At 37.7% G+C, this 18,299-nt stretch overlaps 2 protein-coding genes across 6 annotated transcripts in view; both read right to left on the reverse strand.

The window, feature by feature from the left end:
• Window positions 1-606: 606 nt before the first annotated feature.
• Window positions 607-10,184, reverse strand: LOC112156126 (tetratricopeptide repeat protein 31). Of its 5 annotated transcripts, none has more exons than XM_024288292.2 (18): window positions 10,000-10,184; window positions 9,826-9,848; window positions 7,449-7,515; window positions 7,117-7,328; window positions 6,960-7,040; window positions 6,627-6,686; window positions 6,158-6,334; window positions 5,916-6,074; window positions 5,760-5,811; window positions 5,570-5,660; window positions 5,344-5,485; window positions 4,410-4,514; window positions 3,320-3,419; window positions 3,024-3,240; window positions 2,749-2,823; window positions 2,564-2,666; window positions 2,023-2,138; window positions 607-1,354 (listed from the first exon to the last, which is right to left on the reverse strand). In XM_024288292.2, the coding sequence occupies exons 1-18, from the start codon at window positions 10,022-10,024 to the stop codon at window positions 1,279-1,281; spliced, it is 1,881 nt and encodes a 626-aa protein (XP_024144060.1). In that variant the 5' UTR covers window positions 10,025-10,184; the 3' UTR covers window positions 607-1,278. The 5 variants fall into 5 exon arrangements, with proteins under 5 accessions (XP_024144060.1, XP_024144063.1, XP_024144061.1 ...); XM_024288295.2 differs by having other exon boundaries at window positions 7,449-7,510; window positions 10,019-10,183; XM_024288293.2 differs by having other exon boundaries at window positions 10,019-10,183.
• Window positions 10,185-12,338: 2,154 nt separating this feature from the next.
• Window positions 12,339-18,299, reverse strand: part of mfsd8 (major facilitator superfamily domain containing 8) — a 7,091-nt gene continuing 1,130 nt past the window's right edge. The window contains exons 3-12 of the mRNA XM_024287356.2: window positions 17,589-17,632; window positions 16,869-17,109; window positions 16,690-16,803; window positions 16,422-16,566; window positions 16,035-16,093; window positions 13,698-13,806; window positions 13,492-13,626; window positions 13,310-13,413; window positions 12,944-13,170; window positions 12,339-12,867 (exon numbers count right to left, since the gene is read on the reverse strand). Of these exons, the coding sequence (XP_024143124.1) occupies window positions 12,661-12,867; window positions 12,944-13,170; window positions 13,310-13,413; window positions 13,492-13,626; window positions 13,698-13,806; window positions 16,035-16,093; window positions 16,422-16,566; window positions 16,690-16,803; window positions 16,869-17,109; window positions 17,589-17,632 (1,385 nt within the window). The 3' untranslated portion in view covers window positions 12,339-12,660. The remainder of the gene's footprint in view (window positions 12,868-12,943; window positions 13,171-13,309; window positions 13,414-13,491; window positions 13,627-13,697; window positions 13,807-16,034; window positions 16,094-16,421; window positions 16,567-16,689; window positions 16,804-16,868; window positions 17,110-17,588; window positions 17,633-18,299) is intronic.

Below are 18,299 nucleotides of genomic sequence, written 5' to 3' on the forward strand. Positions count from 1 at the left end.
AGGGAAGTTGGAGGGTGACTCCACCCACAGCCAAAATGTGAAAATCCAGTCAGAGGGGTGGGGCTGGGGAACAGGACTGTTATCATTACTGGAGCTCCAGATCATGTGGGACTTTAATGGTTTAACCAATCAGAAAATTCAAATGTAATACCTCGTTTTAACCTGTAGGGGGCAGCACACCGGCGGTTTTTGACTATATGACCATATATATATATATATATTTTTTTTAATTGACAATGACCAACAGACAGCACTTTTGAAGCCCCATTTATAGATGTAAACAGCCAAAAAAAAAAAAAGGTGATTTAGTGTCTAGTTACCCTTTAACCCTAGAGCATCCAGTTTTTAATAAATCAAAAATATTTTTTATTGGGTATATTACATTGGGTAAAAATTACTCAGCAAAAGTGATGGTGTAACGTTTAATAGCGAAAGTGTTCTAGGGTTAACCAAACGTCAATATGTGACGACTTGGAGAAACAGAAATGCAGCCAACACCATCCTCATTGTCAAGCATGGAGGTGGAAACATCAAGATTTGGGGGCGTATTTCTGAACAGGGATACTTCACGGTGTGGATGGATAGAGCCATCAAGTCTACACAGCCTTTAAATTTACAATATGAAGTTTATTCTGAAGATGCAGCGGGAACACAGTAATAAAGTAAGTTTCTGTTCATATTACGGGTTCACGAGCGACATCTTCCTCCATAAACAGCCTCGTGATTAAGCACTTTAGAGATCGAGAAGTTGCACAGAGGCCAAGGATGAACTAGCAAATAAACCGCCACATTTTATTTTTGAAAAAAATATTAAAATCGTCGACTTGGAGTCAAAAAACTCCAAGGTTTGAATGAATAAAAACATAAAGTGAGGCAGTTACAGGCCTCACATTCAAGTTCTATTAATGGAATTAAGGAGAAAATGTCTAATACTTCTCAGCCTGCAGCCTGTTAGCGATTTATCATTGGAAGCTGGCTTTTTCCTCCAACAATGCAACACTGAGGCAACTTCATTAATTCGACAATAGTGATATATATTTATAAAAAAAAAAAATTCTGGCTCTTGTGCACATTTTGTCAAGCTTATTGATTAAGAAAAAGATGCATTAAAGTCGATACTGACAACTTCTCAACTTTCCGTGAGGTTGATTTATGCAGCTGAACGATTATCGGTATGTTATTTCAGAAGGATAAGCAGTGAAAGTCTATAATAAATGGCACAGATACAGAAGAGGTTATCTTCAAGACTCTGCGGCTTGCAGCCGTTGTTTCTTCATTTTAGGTGGCGCCGCGGCGGTCCGGAGGTCTGAAAGGAGGAAGGGACTTGGCGTCTCCAGCGGGGTGCCTCCCTTGTCTGCCGTCAGTGGAAGAAAAAGCCACATTTGATTCAAACATTTTTAATGTCAAATAGTTTAACTGTAAATGAATTTGTTGCTTGACTTCAAAACAAACAAAAATAGGAGAATTCTGTCATTTGCTGGCAGAAAATATACATTCATGTTCTTTCTGAGGGATCTGTTTGGGCTCAAATCGGGATCAGTTTTGGCAAGAGTGAGACGATACGATACATATCGCGATACACGTCTCACGAAACGTATCACGATGTATCCCACGACTGTACCGCAGCAATTTTTCACAATTTTCTTTAGAGTATGACTTAGAAAAAACTACTTTATTTTATTCAAGTGACAAATATATATACTCTTTAAAAATGTTGAATATTTTTTCATCATATAATTTTTTTTTTAATATCCACTTTCATTTTTTTACTTTCTATTTCCTTAAAATTTACAATTGTGTACTTTTGAGTTAAAAACTGTTTTTACTATAAAGTTTTCTCCTTTCATTTAAGTTGATTCTGATTTGACTCCATAGATTTGGCAAAAAATGTACTTAACAGAAATGATACATTGCAAACACCAAAATACTTTTTTTTTTTTTAAATCAATAAATAATAAATCAAAAGGACTTGAAGCTTATTTCTTTTTCGGTGTTTTTTCAAAAGTAGATAAAAACACTGACCCGGGGTTCTCCGCATGCAGGTCTCTAGCTTTGAGGGCAGATTTGGAAATCCCCATTCCTGCAGGAATCCTGTCCGGGTATCTCACCGCAATCTTCATGCCATTCAGCACATAACCCTAAAAAGGACGAGGAAGTTTGTCAATGGAATCTGCATTCAACTGCAACCATAAACATTTAATTACGAGGTTTATTACGTAAACAATCAAAGAGTTACGGTAGTTTGCAGACCGTGTGTTCTGCAGTGACTATGTTGATTTAAAGACCACTGGCAACACTTTTAAAATTGATCTAAGGATGATCGGAGAGGAACTTTAAAACACACTTTTTTTTTCTTTCTTCAAAAGATCTAATGTTACATTTTGCACGTTTGATTAACATTTTCCAACACATAAACAAATTTTGGTGTAACATAGCAGCATGATGTAATCTCCCAAAAGTTGACAGTTTTTAATTATTTTAAAATCTTAAGAAAACTCTTTATGTGTGTGACAGAAACACACAGAGCTGCTCTTCCTATCGGCTCTGAAGTCTACACACTCACATGCAAGCGTTGGATTGCTTCTTGACAATGCTCTTGTTTGGTGTAGTTGACAAAGGCACAGCGTTTGTACTGCAGAATCTTCACACTATAGACGGGTCCAGCCCTGAAGCAGCACAACAGTTCAGAATGAATGACATCTCTGGTTCAAACATGGAAGAATGATCCTTTAAAGTGACGCTTCTTACTTGTTAAACACTTTGGTGATGGCAGACTCAGGTACCGGGTGAGTCAGGTTTCCTACCCAGACTGGAAACAGCCCTCTGTGAGGAGACAAAAACAACGATTTTACACCTTCAAAGCAAATGATGGAGAGCATGTGTTCTCATTAATAACTTTCTTTTACTACTAACAGGAACAAACACATCAGGCATGTGATGCACGTTCAAGAACACGCCTAACGTATGTTCTTGAACAGTTTACCAGTAAGAAGCTTTAAAGTTTGGGGGGAATCAGAACTCACGGAGGGGGTTGTTGTTGTTCCTTATCCTTCATACGTGGAGCTTCAGTTGGTTGATTCTGGAGAAGAGGAGGTGCATCATGGTTGGGGCCCGAATCCGTCCGTTTGGTTTTTTGAGACTCAGCTGAAGGTGAGTGAATTCTATTGGCTGACAGGATTGGAGAAACTCCGTTGACATTGGCTACTTGAGCTGGTGGGGGAGTCCCGTTACGAAGAGCTTCTGAGAACGGAAGAGGGAACATTTAGTACAAAGACTCAAAGGAAGAGCAGAGGTGTGAACGGGAAGCTTGAGGACTCACCGGGATTACAGGCTAGTTTGGACAGGGCTTCTAAGGCTTTATGCACTGTCCCGTGAATAATTAAAGCATTCGAGCTCTGCTCCCGAGTAAAACCACATTCCTGCAGGGAAACATTCAAACAATATTTTACTAAACAACAGTGTAGCAGAGAAATGTTCTTTAAGTGCCTCCATCACATCCTGGAAAACCTGAAACTGAATCTCCCTTTTCTTTTTGACCATTGACTGTATATGAGAATGGGATCAAGTGAGTGTGATGTCACCTATAGAAACTAATTTACTTCAGGCTCCAACTAGGTAAAGCCAATTCAGTCGCCTATTTTTTTGGCATGACAGACACCATCATGTTGGAAGCATTGATTGTATATAAGAACTGGACCAAGTGAGTGTGATGCCACCGATAGAAAATGATTTACTTCCAGCTCTAACTAAATAAAGTATATTCAGTCGCATTTTTTAAAAATACGAATGCCGCCTTGTTGGAAGCATTGATTGTATATGAGAACTGGACCAGGTGAGTGTGATGCCACCGATAGAAAATGATTTACTTCCAGCTCTAACTAAATAAAGTAAATTCATTCACATTTTTTTTAAAATACGAATGCCGCCTTTTGGAACTGTATATGAGAACTGGAATGAGTGAGTGTGATGTCACCAGTAGAAAATAATTTAGTTCCAGGCCATTTTAAACTCAGTTCAGACACCACTTTTTGGGCTATACAAATAAAACATGCTGGAGCCATTGACTGTATATGAGAACTGGACTATGTGAGTGTAATGTCACCAATAAAAAATGATTTACTTCATGCTCCAACTAAACAGTCGATTAATTTTTTAGGGCAAAATGGGCGCTGTCCTGTTGAAGCTGTTGACTGTATATGAAAACTGGACAGAGTGAGTGTGATGTCACCCATAGAAAACCATTTACTTCCAGCTCCAACTAAATGAATTAATTTTTGTCCTTTTTGTTAAAAACAGGCGAGAAAACGAACCTCTGCAGGAAAACTTTCTGTAACTGAACCTACAGGTGCTTATAAAAAACAAAATGAACACCCAGACTGAAAGATTTGGTCAAGTTTTCAGCTACTCACCATTAGTTGTATCATCTGCACACGCATAAGCTCCTGGGCCGCTTCTGCATATGAACTTTCTAGTTTGAGAACACCCTTGAAGGCCTGAGCAGCTTCTTCATACCTCTGCAAGAAGAAAAATAAATAAATAAAATCCCCTCTCTCTGACTTGATTTTTTTAAAGTCCTGTTATTAATTAACTTGCTAAAACAGAAGGCCAAAGTCATCAAAGTTAGAGCACCCTGAACTGTGTCTACGCTCTGGAGGACTTTAACTGATCACGCACTGTCATGCATCTACAGCTGCTGATAAGCAGGAGGGCGATAAAACCAACAGAAATTGACCTCTGAAGCTTTCAGGGAAGAACACAAAAACTAGGAAGGTTGATTACCTGTGATAATGCTAGTGTGAATGCTTTTTGCTGAAAGTAGTCATGAAGATGCTGAAGCTTTTTGCTGAAAATAGTGACGCAATTTACTTTAATTGTGGAAGGGAGTGGCTGAAAATGCAAAAGCAGTTTGCAAAATGTTACATTTGCTAAAAGATATCGTAAAAAAAAAAAAAAAAAAAAACGGTGAGAGTGCGCTGAAGTTGGCCTAAATAATAAAATGTTAGTAGAATTGCCAAATTAGCCAAAAAAGCTAGCATGTTGCTTAAATACTAGCTAAGCTCTAAAATCGTAAAAAATCCTTAGTAAATAAAGTAGCCAAAAATGTTAGCATGTTGCCAAATTAGAAGCTAAACTCTAAGTTAGCATAAAAACCCAGTAGATAACAAATTAGACAAAAATGTTAGCATGTTGCTAAAATAGAAGCTAAACTCCAAGTTAGCCTATAAACCCCAGTAGATAACAAATTAGACAAAAATATTAGCATGTTGCTAAAATAGAAGCTGGACGTTTTGATACCAAGATTGCCAAATCGCTGACGACAAACCACACTCAGCACCTTCTTACCTTAAGTCCTGCCAAAGCTCGGCCTTTCCTAAACAAGCCTTTAACCCAGCCCGGACTGATGGCGAGGGACAGCTCCGCATCGGTCAGAGCTTTATCGTATTCTAGCAGCTTCTCATAACAGAACGACCGGTTCCCAAAGAGCCTGCGACAGGACAGAAACACAACAGCGCCGTTACACAAACACCCAGCAATCCTCCAGCGTGCTCTAACGACAGTCTGTACTTACTTGAACTCTTTAGGATTGTACTTGATTGCATCTGTAAAATACTTAACCGCCATACTGTAGTCTCCGAGATTGGCAAACTTATTTCCTAAAACTACATAAGAGTAGATTGGGAGAGGGGCGTTTAGAATACAAATGAGGAATTGTTTGCGTATGAAAAAGCTGAGAAGAGCTTTGATTCACAGAGACTTACTTGCAAGCTCGGTGCTTATTTTAACGTTGTCTACAAAGCTGGAGCTACAGTCCTGGACAAACAGCGACAACAGTCAGGAAAACGCAGAGCAAAGCCAAATGATTGAACATGAAAGCATAGAAAGGACCAGAAGTAAAAATAAAAAATGGTATTTACCTCCTTTTGAAGCTTGTGCCCCTCAGCTGCCTTATCTGCAGCATTTTTAGGCTTCTCTTTGTCCGGATTCTTCTTCTTCTCAGATCTGGGATTCTGCTCCAATTGGCGTTTTGCTATTAACGCCGCTTTGCTCACAAAAGAACTCGTCATATCTAATTCCTTGAAACAGATACACATCAGGACAAAGTTAAAAGATATAATAATATGTGCTAACATTTTTGTGCAAAATACTCCACCGATACCTCAGAGTCAACTTTAGAGTCGCCGTCTTCATCGCTAGATTCGTGTTCGCTGTTGTCGCTGTCACTATCCGTATCTTTCGCTGCAGCCTGTTTATCGCTGGAGGTGGCCTCTTCCTGCGTTTCATCACCAACGCATTTGTCCTCCTCTGACTTTGAGGGCTCCCCTTCATCTTTTTTCTGAACGACAGAGAAATCGTCATCGTCAGACCCTTCTAGTGAGTGCAGAAAAACCATTGACTGTATACGGAGAACTGGACTGAGTGACCCCTTCCCCCTCAAGTTACAAACAGGAAGTACCTGCTATAGAGAAATAAACAGCTATCACTCAGTCATTCGTTAGTTAGAATAACCATTATTATCCGAATTTTTTTTATTTAGAAGAAATAAATTATTTAGTAGAATCACTCGGTCCAGTTCTCCCCTACAGTCCGTACGATAAACCAAACATGGCTCTCTGCATCGGCCTCACCTCATTATCTTTGGCGGGATTTTGCTTCTCCTTCTCCATTTGTTTTCTTTGCTTTTGTTTCTGTTGAAGAATAAAAAATGACGACGTGAGTGTTGACTGTTACAACACTAGATGACCCCACCCTTACATTGATGTGTGATCCCTCCCATGACAAAGGTGGACAGGATTTCATGTCTGCCACGGAAACCAGTGAAGATTAAAAAAATCCTTGAAATAAAAAGTTCAGTGTGCTTTCTTGTGGGGTCCAGATGACCCCACTTTTAATGTAAACACGTCTAGGATAGCACGAGGGTTAAATCAGTTCATGATAAACAGACAAACAGATAAACTCGCCTGTTTCTTAAGACGCTTCTTCTCAGCCTTTTCTTTGTTTCTTTTAGCCTCTTGTAGTAGTCTGGCTCTCCGTTCAGAATCCTGTGACAGCAAACATCCTCGCTCAAATCAACCGAATTAAAATGTGACGGATGGACTTTCCAGAAGGTGAACTCACGCTCTCCTTTGCCTGAACTTTCACAAAGGGTGGACAGGAAGGGCTTCGAGCAGAAGTGCCATAATGCAGAGCAGGATGATAAACAAAGCTAGGCGGCCCGGTATGACTCCCCCCTACAACTCTACCACTATTCGAGAACCCATGAAAACTGTTCTGACTCCCTGCCCAGTCGTCATAATCATCAATATCTATATTTTCATCATATTCAATGCCTGTAAGGAAGAAAAGTTACAAATTAAACACATTACACTACTTGTAAAATAATGATAAACATTTGAAGGCTAATGCACAATAAAATAAATATAAATAATAATAAATAAAAATGTTCTTACCCAAAAGGCCACATTTAATAATTCTTTGCATGTGAGGACGCCTGTCAAACAAGCCCAAAACGCTGCGCTGAGGAGAAAGAGATCTGAATGAGTCTTTGTTTAGTCTGTTCCAGGTTTGACCCACATCCTGCTCCCGGTGTGCACTAACTGACCAAATGAAACATCTGTCATGTTCCCAAAGCTGTGCCTCAGAGTAGTGCACAGAAAAAAAAGAATAAATTTGATCACAAGTTTCACTTTCCTTTATCCAGAACTCACTCAAAACAGCACACGAGTTTCTATTCCAGTAACAGTTTCACAAACCGAACATTCTGATCCAAAGACATTCCTGTGCTTGTTTCTATCCACTGATGAAAATGGTGTTTTTAACATGTTTTTCCTGATGATGGAGGACACATATATAAAAATAATAAAGCTTAAATTGCACTTCTGAGTATTTCTTTATTCAAATTGTTGTGAATCAGGAGCAGATTAAAAAGTGTTATTTGGAAAAGATCAGATTTGTGATGTAGAGCCTAGATTGGGAAAAAACAATTGCATCCACGTGCAGACAAACAGATTGTTTCCTAATCTGAGCTGACATCGAGTCTTAAACTGAATAGCTCCAACATTACTCACCATTATTGTTGCACCAGTAATTTTGCGTTGTAAGCTAGCAGGAAAGGGCATAAACAAATGCATGATGGGAGGTCGGGGCAGATTTTTTCTACACCACAAGTCCCGCCCACAACTATGAGGTAAACTTCTGATGAACTGTCAGTTTACAGAAACCATGTCCTAAAATACAAAGAAAGTTTTCTTGATTTTTGCTATAAACAGCATAATTATAACTGGGAACGCTTTTAAAATAGACCAATAGATGATCAGAGAGGGACTTGTAAATGTAATGTAAAGCTGAAGGACATTTTAGGTAAAGAAAAAAAGGATTAAGTAACATAGGATATATTTTATTTTTCAGTCATCTGAAAATAAAAAATTAATGTTCATTTCGAAAATGTGAACAAAATTACAAGCCCCCCTCCGATGACGAAAGTAGAAAAACTCAGCGATCACTTTAAATTGCCAGCAGTATATTTAAAAGATGACAAAAAAACAAACATATTTTTAAATTTTTTTAAGAAAATATTTTTTTAAATATCAAAAAGAATGAAACCGATCTTTGGTCCTATCTTTCATTTATTTTGTTACATAACTGTTCTGGCAACCCAAGCACATCTATAACCCCTTCACCTGTCGGCAGGTATTTTGCCCTCCCGTCTGTTCAAAGGAAAGCTTCAGGATTTATTTTAAATTACATTTCATTTGTTAGTATTTTTAGATTTATGTTAAAGAAAATGTCTGATATGTATGGTTTGCTTTATAAATCTTTTATTGTTCTTTATTATTCTACTCTTAAAAAACAGGTCACAAATATCTAGTATTTTGGCAAAATATTGTGATTTTAAAAAAATCAGTATGTAAAATATCTTATTATTAAAGATAATTAGTGATAATAAGCAGGGCTAAGTCAAATATAGTCAAACTGATCATCTTTTGGTCAATTGTAAAGGTGTCTTTTAATGATGATTATGTCATTAAAAAAAAAAACAACAACAAAAATTGTCATTTTTATAGGACATAGTTTCTCCAGAACAGCAGTAGTTCATTAGATATTTGTTGTGGGATGAGTAAGCCTGCTCTTATTTCCCATCATCCATTAGTTTACACACACTCCCACTACCTTACAGCCCCTCAAACCCCTCAAGCTAACATTTTCGGTGAAACAAAAATGGTGAGTAATATTGGACAATACAGAGACATGGATCTATTTGTCTATAAGTGGATGCATCAGAATGGAGCAGAGCAGAGAGCCGATTGTAGCACCTATGTCGCTAATACAAGCTTTTTCCACAGAAATTGTATTTGCTGCTGATTCAAAACAATTTGAATAAAGAAATATACAGAAATGCAATTTTTAACTTAATTTGCATTATATACATCCTCCATCATGCAAAATAAATGCTACAAGAACCAATTAAATAAACGCGGATGTGTTCAAACCAAACCATCAGTCTGTCCGGGTCGGTCCTTTCCTGTAAACATCAGACCCACCGCCAGGTTTCCTGGGTTCAGATAAGGTGAACAGTGTTTACGTAAAGGCCTCGTGCTCTTGGGATGAACGATGTTTACTCCGACCACAAATAGACGCATTTGTCGTCTTTGTTGTCAGGCTAAACCGGAAATGGACGTGGCCTTCGAGGTTGTTTCAGAATTAACCAATGTCGTAGAATTTAATGGTCGTCGGTTCCGTTTTAGGCCCCATCCAAATTAGCTGCGGTTAACCAAAACATCGAATTTTTACGAGCTTTCGGGAACAAACAATAGACAGCGCACTTACCATCACATGGACATCTGGGACGTCTATAGAAAAGAGGGGGAGCCATAAATGCAGTTAGGCTAATTCGGGATAAAACTAAAGCTGTAGAAATTATTATAAATAACAAAGCGAGCTAGCTTGTTCGCTAAAGTCACTACGAACTTTTCTACTAAGTGAAAACAAGTACTTTCTTACCCGTTTCTTCTGTAAATACCTGCATGTTTATCTGTCCACGCCCAGTCCAGACACCGTCTAACCGTAAATAAGAATTTATGACGTACAATGTAACATTACGGCGCAAATTTTTGCCTCTAAACTTCGGCTGCACTCCCGTTTCCGCGCCTAGATGACTATTGTTGGTGACGCCGGAAGAGAAGGCGGGGCCTAATGGTGATAGGACTTGACTCGTTTCGGCGCATGCGCATTGCTCCGACAAAAAATATTTTATTTTTTATTTTATTTTATGTATTCGTGAAATAATTTTAGTAGCTCAAAGTCACACGCAAATTTGACAATTTTTAGAGAAATTAGCTAACTTAGATTTGGAAATGGTTTATTTAAAGCAGGTAAAACAAAAATAAAATTTAGAAAAATAACAGAAATATATATTCAGATACATTGAACTAATTTGTCATAAAATGTTGGGAAATTATATATGTACATACGCATACATCCACATATAATGCAACAAATCAATTATGGTTATTCTAAATAAAAATAATTAACTTTTAATTTTTGTATTTTTGCCACACATACATAATTTATTTACATTTTTGTGGCCAGTAAGTAATTTATTTTTAAAACATAATTTTAAATATTTACAATGATTAAAAAATAGCAGTGTTTGTCCTTCTACTTGTCTAACAATTGTAACTTCTTTTTGACACTAGCACTTTTACGTTCTTTTCAAAATAAAACACCCTCTGTCAAATAAGATCCTCCTGCTGCTGCAGATTTACTTGAATTATCTTATCTTGAATTATTTTATCTATTCATGTCAATAAAGCTATATACTTTAAGAACTTTGTCTCCAACTTTGTCTACACTCTGTTGTATAGCATAGATAAGAATAAAACATTTGATTAAACCTTTTAACATTATTTTTGCTCAGTTACTTGACAAAATCCTAATAGAAAAGCAAATTAAACAAAACTACAAACCCATGATTTATTTGAATTTTTTTGTATTTTGCCAAAGAGTCACCATGGAGGGGTAAAGGAGGCGCATGTACCACCGGAGCATCAGGTTGCTAACCCGTGGTTTAGAAGAATATGGTCAAAAAACAAACAGATAAAAAATAAACAAGCACATCTTAGTGTATTGTTTGTTTGAGGTTTAAATTTTTGTATAAATTTAGAATAAATGTAACACTATAATTGTAAAAAAAAAGTTACATATGACAAATGCAGAAATCTATGAAGTTAAATAGTTCAGATGATTCAGTGTGAAATTACCAACTGATGCAGCGAATCCCTGCATTACTGAAGATGACCACTAGAGGGAGCCAAAGTCCAGATTACTGTTAGACATAAACAATAGTGAGTTCAGGTCCATAAAATGATGAGATCAGTGACACATCAGGAGCTGAGACAGGCGTGGTGCAGAGGTAGAGTGGCTGATCTCTAAATTTGAGGATCGCAGGTTTGGTTTCTGCCTCAGCACGTGTCAAATTGTCCTTAGGCAAGACACCGAAACCCACATTTGGAGTTGCGGTTAGCATCGTTGTAAGGTAGTGAAGCCGCCACGATGGATGCATTCATGGGACTGTGACAGTAAATGTTTGGGGTTTTAAAGCAATTTAGTAAAGCAATATAGAAGTTTACACAATTTACCACTCACAAAATGTCATGTGATTGGTTCTTTAAAATAAGAAACCAAACAAAAGTATCATTGATGATTTCTTTCATTAAAACTAGAAGATCTAGAGCTGGGTGAGTTTCCAGAATCTATTCGATTCTGATTTTTTTGGATTCTTTTGATCCACTTCATTCAGTTTGATTCATTTCACTTTTGAGTTTACACATAGACACATTTGTTTAGAGAGTGTAAACAAAGGGATGATGGGAAATGAATGCAGGCTTACCATCTGTCCAAGAAATCGACAAAATAATTTTGGCTAAAAACAGCAGAAGTACAATTAAAATATCAGTAGGAACAATGCAATAACAGATCAAAAGATGATATAAGTGGGACTTTACAAGGCTAAAGGCACAAAAACCTCGTTGTGGCATCAGCAGATAGAATTGTGCTATACTTTGCAGTCTGTTGAGGAGTAAAGACACTAGGTTTACAAGCTCAGAACAGAAGGATAAGAACGTTGGTCATCAAACATCTGACTTAGAAGTCAAAAGTACAAAAGTCTTCTGTAATTGGTTCTTCGCCTCCATATCATCTGTAGTTTTCAAAGAAATGCAAAAATTAACAAACAGAAAGAAAAAGGTGGATGTTTTTAAATATGAAAAAAAATTGTGTTGCAGTAAAATTCCCTCTACTTTTCGTTGTCGAATGGCAAAAGAATAAAACAGAAAAAAAAATCACTTCAAAGTTTTATTTCAGTTGAAACATTTCAGTTCAATTACAACCCAGAAATCACTTTCTGAATAATTTAATAATGAAAAACCCACAGCTTTAAACAGCTCCAGGTAAAGCCGTTAAGAGAAAACCAACGTCAGTACTTCAGAGTCCACCGTCGAGGGAATGTTGACTACTGAGTTCAAAGGTTCAAACCCTGAGTCATAAAAGCTAATCAGTAACCAGAAGCTGTATTTAGAGACAGCAATAAAACGCTGACTCTGTAGCTTGAAATATTGGAAAATAAGAGCTCAAACTTCCATCGGCTCCTCCCGACGGGAGTGGTTACTCGATGATCCTTCTGTGGCGCACGGAGAAGGCGATGAGTTTGCGGTAGCTTGAGGAGAGGAGGACGATGGCTGCTAACACCATGCCGCAGATGAGGCTGAAGGCCCAGCGAGGTCCCAGCAGGGTGTAGACATGAGAGACGAAGATGGGGCCGAGCGTTCGAGCCCCACTGCCCGAGGCGGTCAGCCAGCCCATGTACACCCCCTGAGGAACAAATCTCAGTTCAGACATTCACAGATCTTTCTTTGATTATTACGTTTGCCCTCTACGGTCTTCTTACTTGAGGTTTGGGTCCAAGGATTTTGGAGTAGAGCGTGTAGGACATCACGTTGCATGCTGGGTATCCCACTCCGATCAGGATGTCGGAGGAGATGTACTGAGCCAGGTGGATAGCAGGAGTATACTGACACCACGTCTGCTCATAGGGGCAGCCTGTGGGCTCAAATGTGTTGTTGGAGGCTAAAGCGGCTTTTGAAATCCCACTGACCAGCGTGTTGTTCTTCAGGTCTGAGGTTAAGGGTGAAAAAAAACGTGAGAAACCTGCACAAATGTTGAAATCTATTCTTATTTTTTAACCTACAGATGATAAAATGAGTAGATTTAGCAGTTAATCTACAAATTTGGTCAATTAAAGTCCAATAAATACCTGCCCACTGGATTTGGGGGTAATGGTTGCCCCATGGAAGCAAAATGATAAAGCCGCAAAATATCACCGCAAAGCCAGCGAGCAACACAGGACGATCCCCGAACCTCACAGGAGACGACAACAAAAGCTTCAAATACCTAAAACAGTTTTCAACAATCGACAGAATTTAAGATCCAGCATACCTTTGAGAAGCTACTTTTACAGCCAGGAACACCAGGATGGACTCAAACCCGATGGCACACATGATGATGCCGTTATAAAGCACCGCCTCCTTCCTCGTCCAGGAGAACATGTCCATGGATAAAGGAGTGGCAATCCTGAGGGGAAACACAAGCAGGGATTTATGTTTGTCTCCCACCATGCTCTACTTTTTAGGTAAAACACTCACGTTTCAAACACGGCGAAGATGAACATGACCGTGAAGAACAAGATGTTAGAGATGAGCACGGCCACCTGGTCGATGCTCAACTCCTCTTCTTCAATAATATCAACTCTGTCTGCAGAGAAGAGAAGTAATAAAATAATAAAATACTACAATGTTAATGCCTGACACCATTAATCACATAACTGAACACAATAAAAGTAAAAAAAAAATCTAAATGCTCAAAAATACCATTTTATTAAGAGAAATGACAGTGATAGTAAAGAGAATCGAGGCACGGATTTTTGTAATACAGCAATTTGATCTATGAATGTATAATGTACTATATTAAAAAAATGTTTTTGTTGTTTTTCTTGATAATTGTTTTTGGGCATATTGTTTTTCATGCTTTTAAGGCTACATTTTTTGTATCTCTTGTGCGATTTTTTTTCTTGTTCCTTGTGCTAATTTTTCTGTTTGGTTTTTTTGCAATTTTTTTGTATGTTTTCTATGCTTTTTTAAAAATATTTTCCTTGCTTTTCAGGCTCATTTTTTAATGCTGATTTTTTTGTGTTTTTTACTGCAAATTTTCTCATGTTTTTGCACAAGTTTTTGTGATTTTGTGCTAGTTGTTCTTGTTTTTCCATGCAGATTGTATTTTTCTTACTAATTTTTTTGTGTGCAATTTTTGTATGTTTTTTACTTTTCATGCTATTTTTCCATGTTTTTTGTGCTTTTTTGCAATTAATATCCTGTTTTTGAACTTACTTTTTTTGTGCTTTTCATGCCAATTGTGTTGTTTGTGCCGTTTTTTTTTTCTAGCTTTTTTTTTATCATCTTCTTAGTCACTTTCAGGGTCAAGGAGGTGCCAGAGTCTAATCCGGCTACTGATGGCCAAAGGCAGGATACACCCTGGACAGGTCACCAGTCTGTCGCAGGGCCTCAGTCACACACCCACTCACACCTAGGGAGAATTTAGAGAAACCAGTGAACCTATGAAGCCGTTTTTGGACGGTGGGAGGAAGCTGGATTCCCCAGAGAAAACCCACACATGCACAGAGAGAACATAGACAGAAAGGTCCCCTGTAGGAGGTTCTGGTTCTGGTCCCCCAGCCGGGACTCGAACCAGCTGTGAGGAAAGAGCGCTAACCCCTCCACCACCATGCAGCCCTAATTTTTGTTTGTTTTTGATAATAATTGTATATGTTTTTTTGTTTTCAGTTTTTAGGAACTAGAAAAAGGCTAACCTCAAACTGTGTTAAGATGACCTTCAGTTAAAGGAAGAAGAGCCACAATAACACGACTCTCGTCCTTTACGTGTTCGTCACGATATCTCTGGTCTGTTTTTGTTCTTCCTACTTACCTCATCCACAAACATTACTGAGCAAAATGTGGAGGAAGTTTGAAATATTTACCAGTATGAACAGTTTATTAAGGTTGTATCAATGATATGATATTAAGAATTTTTGTGGAGTTTGTTTTAACAATAATGTGATGTTTGAGAGTATTTATCGCAGTAACTTGGCAGCTTTTTGCCCAATATTGTGGTCGGGATTCACTGACAAACAAAAAAATAAAGAGTTCATTCTGGTAAATATTCAAAACTTCCCAAACATTTTGCTCTGTAATGTTTGTGGATGAAGGTAGTACAAAAACAGACTAGTGATATCGTGACGAGCACATCAACTATTTTTATTTAATTAGAAAAGAAAGTGCAAGTATCACTGATTTTATTGAAAAACAATTTGTTTGCCCTGGTTTCATTACCATCTAAATAATTCTCTCATTGACTAAAACACATTGTGTAGAAAGGAACAAAATAGCTTTATTAAAATATGAGTTGTATTTTCATAATATAATGTATTTATTCTAGTTTGAAATTGTGCATGTTGACATTTTGGCTGTTTATGCAAATCTGTCTGCTTGCAGTTAATTTATAAAAAGTGTGGGATCTTGACCACATGCATTTCTAACAGCATAACATCTACTTAATACAATAAATGCGATGTTAAAAGGAAAATTCTATATTTTTTGGTAGTAAATTTGTAAGTCTCAAAGTCACTTTATGGTGATATTGACTCAAAACGGACATGAATCGTGTTTAGGACACTGACACATTGAAGCTTTTCATCTAATAATTCCAGATCATGTTGTAGTTTTCATGAGCAGATGATGTTCTTGATCTGCTTTTTAATAGTTCCTAAAAAATAGCATGAAATTGAAACAGAAAAACAAAATATTTGAATAAAAAAAACACCTGATTACCTTTAAAAACGAAATAAAACAGATCAGTGGGTCTTTATAGTTTGTCACCAGCATGTGGCTCACCATTATCTCAGATTATAATCTTGTAGACACACAAACCTTCAGAGGTGTAGTTTATGGATTGGATCTGTTTTCCATCTTCATCCACTCGATGCTCTCTGATGAAAAGAATCACAGTGGATAATTTCAGCCAAAGTATCTGACAAATTACATTTTTTATTAATAAATCAGGTAATTTTGTGTTATAGCAGTATTTATCTGAATTTTAACCCCCTAATACAGGTTTAATAAATATAATCAGATATTTCTGTCATTTGTTTTGTTTTTCTGATCTATTTTGACTCATTTTCTTAATGGATAAATCCTTTAAATAACTAATATGGCATTAAAGCAGAATCACATCAATACATTCTATAAGAAATGGGTCAAAATGAAAAAATAAAAATAAATCAGTAGTGAGAGACTAGAACTGGAGTGTGCGCTCACTTTAACACCAGGACAACAAGCAGGATGTTGATGAGGCCGAACAGAGCAGCCAGTAATGCTGGAGTTGTGTACATGTTGAGCTGCAGCTTTAAGACGTCCACGGTGACGCCGTCCTCACCGATGACGGACAGGCCCGCCTGCAGAGCTGTCGCGCACGGCGACGGGAAAATGTTAATAAAAATGTAAGTCCACGGAGAAAAAAAAATGAATAAAAGAGCGTCAACTACTCAGAGTATTTCTCTGTTCTGGTCTGGTTTAAACTGTGTACCGGGTCCGAGGATGAAACCCAGAGCCTGGCAGGCGCTCATGTTCGCCATGGCGCCAGTCCTCTCCCTCAGGGACGTCGCTCCGGCAACGTAAGACCGCACCACAGCAACATTACCTGAAAAGACAAAAACCCATGAATGTGTGACACAACAAAAAGAAGAAGTACAAATAAAAGTGTACCTGCTCCGAAGCCCACGAAGGCTCTGGACATCAGCATGTGGTACTTGTTGTCGGTCTTAGGCAGGTACGCGTAGGCGTAGTAGATGTTTGCCGCCAGGTTGATGAAGATGGAGCAGACGAGCGGCTCTCTGCGCGGCCGGTGATTAGACCACCAGCCAAAGATGGGCGAGGCCACCATCTGCCCCAGACTGTAAGCCGCCACCATCCATCCCAAAAAGCTGGCGTCCGCACTGCTGTCCACCTTCATGGAACACGAAGCAAGTCAGAGGAATCTCCTCTGATCCATCGTTATCGCTGGTAGATTTCACTAAATTCATTTTAAGATGTGAGATATATATATATTTTTTTACTAATTTTAGCCAAGATGCATTTTTAAATAAATATAATTAAATTGCATAAATTTTAGATTTCAATTTTTAAGATTAAAAAATACTATAAAGTCAGAAGTTAATAAACACATTTTTAAAAATTGGGAGAGGGTTTTAAATCACTGCTTGTAATTACTCTGACTCTTTCCTGTCTAAATCTAATATTCATTTCTAATTAACTACTGCCGCTCTGCAGAAACTATGTCCTAGAAACTGACAGGATTTTTGACTTTGGCTAAAAACGGCAGAATTATAGTTAAAGTTTTGCTTTAAGATAGATCAAAAGATGACCGGAGAGGGACTTTAAATTAGGTGTCTCATTAGAAGTCACGGTGGTGCATTGTGGGTATACCTTTTGTAAGTAAGGCCAGAGTGATGTGATGACAATGGTGAACCCTGAAAATACACAAACAGAAAATGTTAATTTATTATTTTATTTTATTTTACATCTTGGTTACAATTAATAAGAGTACCTGATTCAAATCTGTATTTTGAAAATATCTCCTCCATGATCAATTTTCAAATAGTCGGCACTTCCGTGAATTAAAACGGACGCCATCCATGCTTTGCTACCAAATCCGAGTCTCTGATTGGTCAAAGTTCAACCAATCATATAAAACGGCCTGAAAACGATCATAGGTAGTTGCATAGCTATGTGTGAACATCAGAGTTATTAATGCAACGTAAACATTTATGTGCATTTACGCGTGGGGTGTCCAAAGTCAGTCCTCGATAGCCGTCTTCCTCCTGGTTTTTCAGAAATCCTGCGGCTAATTACCTGGATCAGGTGTGTTTAGCCAAATCAGGGTTCCTGCAAGTTTCTTCAAGTTATATTTAAGACTTTTTAAGACCTTTTTAAGGCCGTGTATGTCAAAAATTAAGATAAACTTCTTTGACTATTTCCCATTTCATTAATTATTTCCTGTTTTATTAATTCATTGTGACTTTTTTAAATATTCCCACTTTAAAAAAAATTGAAATACTTGGAAAAAAAATAACATTTTCTGATCAGAATTGTCACTTTTTATCTTGTTGTTTGAGGTCTGTGGCGTGACGCTTTAGA

This window comes from Oryzias melastigma, linkage group LG18 (assembly GCF_002922805.2).
Source record: "Oryzias melastigma strain HK-1 linkage group LG18, ASM292280v2, whole genome shotgun sequence".
Classification (NCBI taxonomy): domain Eukaryota; kingdom Metazoa; phylum Chordata; class Actinopteri; order Beloniformes; family Adrianichthyidae; genus Oryzias; species Oryzias melastigma.